Source organism: Crocodylus porosus, unplaced genomic scaffold (assembly GCF_001723895.1).
Source record: "Crocodylus porosus isolate Cpor-Errol unplaced genomic scaffold, CroPor_comp1, whole genome shotgun sequence".
Classification (NCBI taxonomy): domain Eukaryota; kingdom Metazoa; phylum Chordata; order Crocodylia; family Crocodylidae; genus Crocodylus; species Crocodylus porosus.
Window position 1 is genome coordinate 80,636,800 of NW_017728947.1, and position 4,918 is coordinate 80,641,717.

The window sequence follows — 4,918 nt, forward strand, 5'->3', positions numbered from 1 at the left end:
GCTTTGCCCCAAAGTTTGGTGTCATCAGCGAACTTGGCCAGTCCACTCCTGACTCCAGTGAAGATGTTGAACAATATGGGTCCAAGGACAGAGCCAATGAGTCCAAGGACAGAGTCTTGCCCCTAGCCTGGCAATATTTTAAGAAAAATGTGGGTTTGAACTCTTACAAGCTGAGAAGGAGTTAAAACCCAAGTCTCTCACTTCCTCGGTAGCCGCTCTGATCATTAAGCTCCCGTTTAAGTGGGAACCAGTGGGTAAACCGTCAGGCTATTTTTGAATGAAAGCAGCCAGGATGACAGTTAAATTAGCTCTGTAACTGTGTTAGTTACTTGGGTTGAAGGGATGCCTATTTGTGAATTCCAAAACCGACTAAGGCAGGGTGGGCAAAATGTAGCCTGGGCGCCAGATGTGACCTGCCAGGCCATTCTATCCGGCCTGCGGGGCCCCTAAAAAATTTAGAAAATTAATATTTATCTGCCCTTGGCTGCCTGTCACGCAGTCCTCGATGGCTTGCTAAAACTCAGTAAGTGGCCCTCTGCCCAAAATAATTGCCCACACCTGGACTAAGGTATGAGATTGGAAGAGTTCAGCAGCATTGGGCCTATGTGGCTGAGTCTCTGGGTGCAGGCAGCTATGGAACTTAAGGTGCCTAGGAAACTTTAGTGGTGAAATCCTGCAAAGTCTCATTTATATACATACTTTTTTGTCCCATGACATGCAGGCGATCTGCCGCTTTGCAAGCTGGTGCGAACTGCACTATACTGAGTCCAGTTGTATAAGCGAAAAAATACGCATCAGTGCACAGAAAATGGCAGCAGTGCACTTTTGAACTAAAGCACCTTCTTTGCGATTAAGTTCAAAAGTGCACCGCTGCCATTTTCTCAGCGCTGATGCACATTTTGCAATTTATATAATTGTAAGCAGTGCAGTGCCAGGCACTTTTCAAAGTACCTGGGCGCTGCAGCACTTGCATGTGTAAAAATGCCCTCAGGTGCTTGACTGTTTAATCAGGAGGTTTATGGATGATAGTCTTGGACACAGGCACCAAACTCCATGTAAATGGTTTTTGTGGATCTAGGTTCTATGCATGTTCCAGATCCCAATATCTAAAGCAGAGATAATCTTTTCTCCTCACTTTGCCTATTTTAAGTACCTCTTACACTGTTGAGGATGCTATTAATTTTTATAACAGTCAAGCTATGGAGATACTGGATAAGTAAGCACCTAGGACAGACATTTATTTCTTTAAGGGCCTATCACTATGTTGAATCTCTGCCAAGAGCAACTAAGTACCTGTACACTTAGCTCCTATTACAGCTCTGATATCAGACTGGACTTGGGGCGGATGTTAAAGTATTAAACAATGATCTCCCGAGGTCCCTTCCAGCCCTAGTGTCTATGAAATAGTCAAATATAAATTGGAAATACTTAATTTTGGTGATACTTGCTCACATACAATAACGACTAGTTTTGGGTAGGGATTTTTTTCCTGAAAGGAGTATTCAGACAGTTTCTAGGCTAAGTACAGACATACAAAAAGCCCAAGCTTGAATTGATTCAGTCGTTGCAGGTTATCGTAATCAGTCTAACCCACGTAGATTGAACTGAGAAACAAGTGAATAGACATTCACTTTTGATTCCAGAAATGCAGGCACATGCCTGCAGTGACTCAGGGTAGAAGCTGGGGGGGACACTAGAGCAAGCACTCCCTTCCCTTCTGCAGTGGCTAGAAGGCTGGAGGGAAGCTGAGCTGGGGGGGAAAGGATAGTGTGACCAGGCCCTGGCAGGCCACTGAGTATGACTGGGGAGGGGTTTAAACCCTCAACTGTGGCCTGCAGGGACTGCAGCTGGGGTGTGCCTAGAGTAGGAAGGGGGAAGCAGCCTTTGCCACATTTGTCCCCAAGCCGAGGCCTGGTCAGCGCCTCAGGCTCAGGCGGAAGGGCAGGAGGAAGACTAAAGCCACCCTGCCTTCCCTCTCCCATTGGCATGGGACCCCACCATGGGGGCCCCATGCTGGTGGGAGAGGGGAGGTGGGGGGGTTTAATCCCCTCCCTCCACTCTGCCTATGCCTGCCGTTCCCGACACCTCACCCCACTCCAATGGGGAAGTGTCTGGCAGGGGCCTTGCCACCCCCATCAGGCAGACCAGGCTGTGTCCCCAGCCAGGTTTCCCACCCCGACTCCCTTGTCAGCCTGCCCTCACTGCTCCAGCTAGACAGCAGAGGGGCAGGGCCAACCCTACTCTGCTTGAGCAGACAGCAGAGTCCAGTGCAGCCTAACTCAACCCAGGGCTACAAAGCATCCTGGGATGCTGGGGGACTGTGATTTGACTTGAACTAGGAAGGGGTCTGGGACAGAAGTTCCATAAACCGGTTTATCCTAAATCAGTTCAGTCTGATACTACATTCAATTAAGGGTATCTTAAACTAGTTTCAACCATTTCAAAACTGGTTTATGTGCACTGAACTTCTGTTCCGTTACAGGTTTAAAAATCGGTTTCTGATTACTTAAACCAGTTTATGTGTAACTTCTGTTCCTAGCCCTAGAGACTGGTTGGGGATCAATTATGATTAGGGGCAATGTATTTTACAGTTTCTTTCAACTTCAGAGGCAGGAAAGATAGAGACCTGGGACCACCCCAAAACCAGGTACAGTAAAGAAAACTGGTTTAGAAGAGTGAGATGGGAAGTTCACTTTTAGATGGTGTTTCAGAAGAATCTTTGCCATCAACTTTAGGCCTCTGTGTTACTTACATTAATTTCTCGTATATACTGCAAGGAATAAATAACCCCAAGCTTGCAGAGTGCTAGGAAGACAGGAACTTGTGCATCTGGGCTGGCTTCAGCTGCCATGTCATAGAAGCGTTTTGCAAGGTGAATATCCTGCAATGTATAGAAGATATACTGAAATCTATTTCCAAACAGAGAAAAAAGTTGGAATATTTAAACTAACAGATGAGAAACAAAGGTTTCTTTATACTGTAAGCAGTTTTATGCTATGAGCTAAGACATTTTGTCTATTTGACAGATAAAATCCAATGATCCTATTTCATTAAAACACTTTCTGAAGAACATATGGTAGAGTTTTGAGACCATTCAATTTGACAGACAAATTTTATTTAGTACATGCTCAGACAATTACCAGGGAATTAGTTATGGTAGTACCTTATATATACACCACATCCATGACACAAAATGTAAAAAGTAGAGATGCATCCTTTTCTTTTACTGTTATCTATTAGCTCTGAGGCACCTTAGTAGGTTCCTACTAAATATGCCTGTAGTGTCTGCCACAGGCAAATCTTGTTTAATGTCTCTTAGATTATTATAAATGCTTATTAATACTACACTATGAATACGACTACTCTCATCACACTGACTCACCTGTTTAATACCCAGTCCTTTTTCATGCATGTACCCCAGGTTAAACATGGCTTGGGCACTATGTTGTTGCTCCGATGCCAGTCGGTAGTGAATGAATGCAGTTTCATAATCAACATCTGTACCAAAGCCATAGAAGTGGTAATCGCCAAGTTTAATTCTTGCAACAGTGTAACCTAAAACACAATACAAGTGTAAAAGCCCAGAGAAACATGCAAAATACCAAGACATACTAAAACTGACTCATTTAGTAATTTAGCTGTGATCCCTCAGCCCTGGGAGTGCAGGGGGCACTCCTCTGGTTACGAGTCCCTCATTTAAAGGGACTCCCAGCTGTGGGAGCTTACTTCCTGCTGGTGCAGAGGGAGCCCAGTATTGGGCTGCCCCTGCACCAGCAATAAGGCATGATGGGATCTAATGAGCAATTCCACAATCACGCCGCCCATCATGTACATGTGGCATGGCAGGAAGTGTGAACGTGTGGATTGCACATTAGAGTCCATCGCAACTTTACCTGCACATGTAGAAGGGGGCTGTAGACATTTATACCACTACATCTACCTTGATGGCTGGCCATTCAGTGGCTACATTATAAATTGGAAACAAGGTCTCAGTAACCAAGTAGTAGGTATTTTCTAAATACATACTGAAACCATAATTCCAGAGCACCTGAAGTCAAATCTTAAAAATGGGTCAAAATAATCTAAAAACATACTTTCATCATAACCTATAACCTTGCACTCTACACTGTAGCAGTGTTTACTGGAATGGCAACAGGAAAAATAAAATGGTTCCAAACCTATGCAGAGGATATTCTTCAGCAAATAAAAGTCTTTAATGCTTTCATTTGGAAGGATCCTGTAGTCATAGAATCATAGAAGCAGGGTCGGAAGGGACCTTGTAGATCTTCAAGTCTGACCCCCTGCCCAGGCAGGAGAAAAACGGCTATGCTGGTTGCTCCCGCTCCCCTTTATTACATGTGTCAGGGTATTTTTAAAACTCCCTCAGAAACACTGAGCAACAGCCAAGACTGGGAATTTTGACTGGGGTGTCCCAGTCTTCAGCAAGCCCTTGCAGTCAAAGATGATAGTTTTTCATGATAGTCTTATCCGTGTCTGAAAATGGCTGATGAGGCCTTTCCAGGATAGACAGACTGTACTGCAGCTCGGACGTGTGTTTCTATGTGGGGTGGGTGGCGCTGAATTTTTGATATGGTCTGCGACACACTTTCAGCCACTCCTGCTTTTCCATCTCTTGCTGTCATGAGGTTTCAAAGTACCGAGGTCCTTGCAGCAAACTCTTCCTCCATTTGGGGTGGCCCTGGGTGACAGTCTTCCATGAGTTGACAACGATATTGCATTTTTTAAAGTTGGCCTTAAGGATCTGGAACCAACTTCCAAGAGAAGTGGTGCTGCCTCCTACCCTGGGGTCTTTAAGAGGAGGTTAGATGAACGCCTTGCTGGGGTCGTTTGACCCCAGTAATCTTTCCTGTCATGGCAGGGGGGCGTATTAGATTTCATAGACATTAGGGCTGGAAGG

At 45.0% G+C, this 4,918-nt stretch overlaps 1 protein-coding gene across 1 annotated transcript in view; it reads right to left on the bottom strand.

Annotated features, from left to right (window-relative positions):
• The window catches only part of SEL1L (SEL1L ERAD E3 ligase adaptor subunit), a 55,611-nt gene that overhangs the window by 2,117 nt on the left and 48,576 nt on the right, over nucleotides 1-4,918 (bottom strand). The window contains exons 19-20 of the mRNA XM_019552261.1: nucleotides 3,383-3,555; nucleotides 2,753-2,881 (exon numbers count right to left, since the gene is read on the bottom strand). Of these exons, the coding sequence (XP_019407806.1) occupies nucleotides 2,753-2,881; nucleotides 3,383-3,555 (302 nt within the window). The remainder of the gene's footprint in view (nucleotides 1-2,752; nucleotides 2,882-3,382; nucleotides 3,556-4,918) is intronic.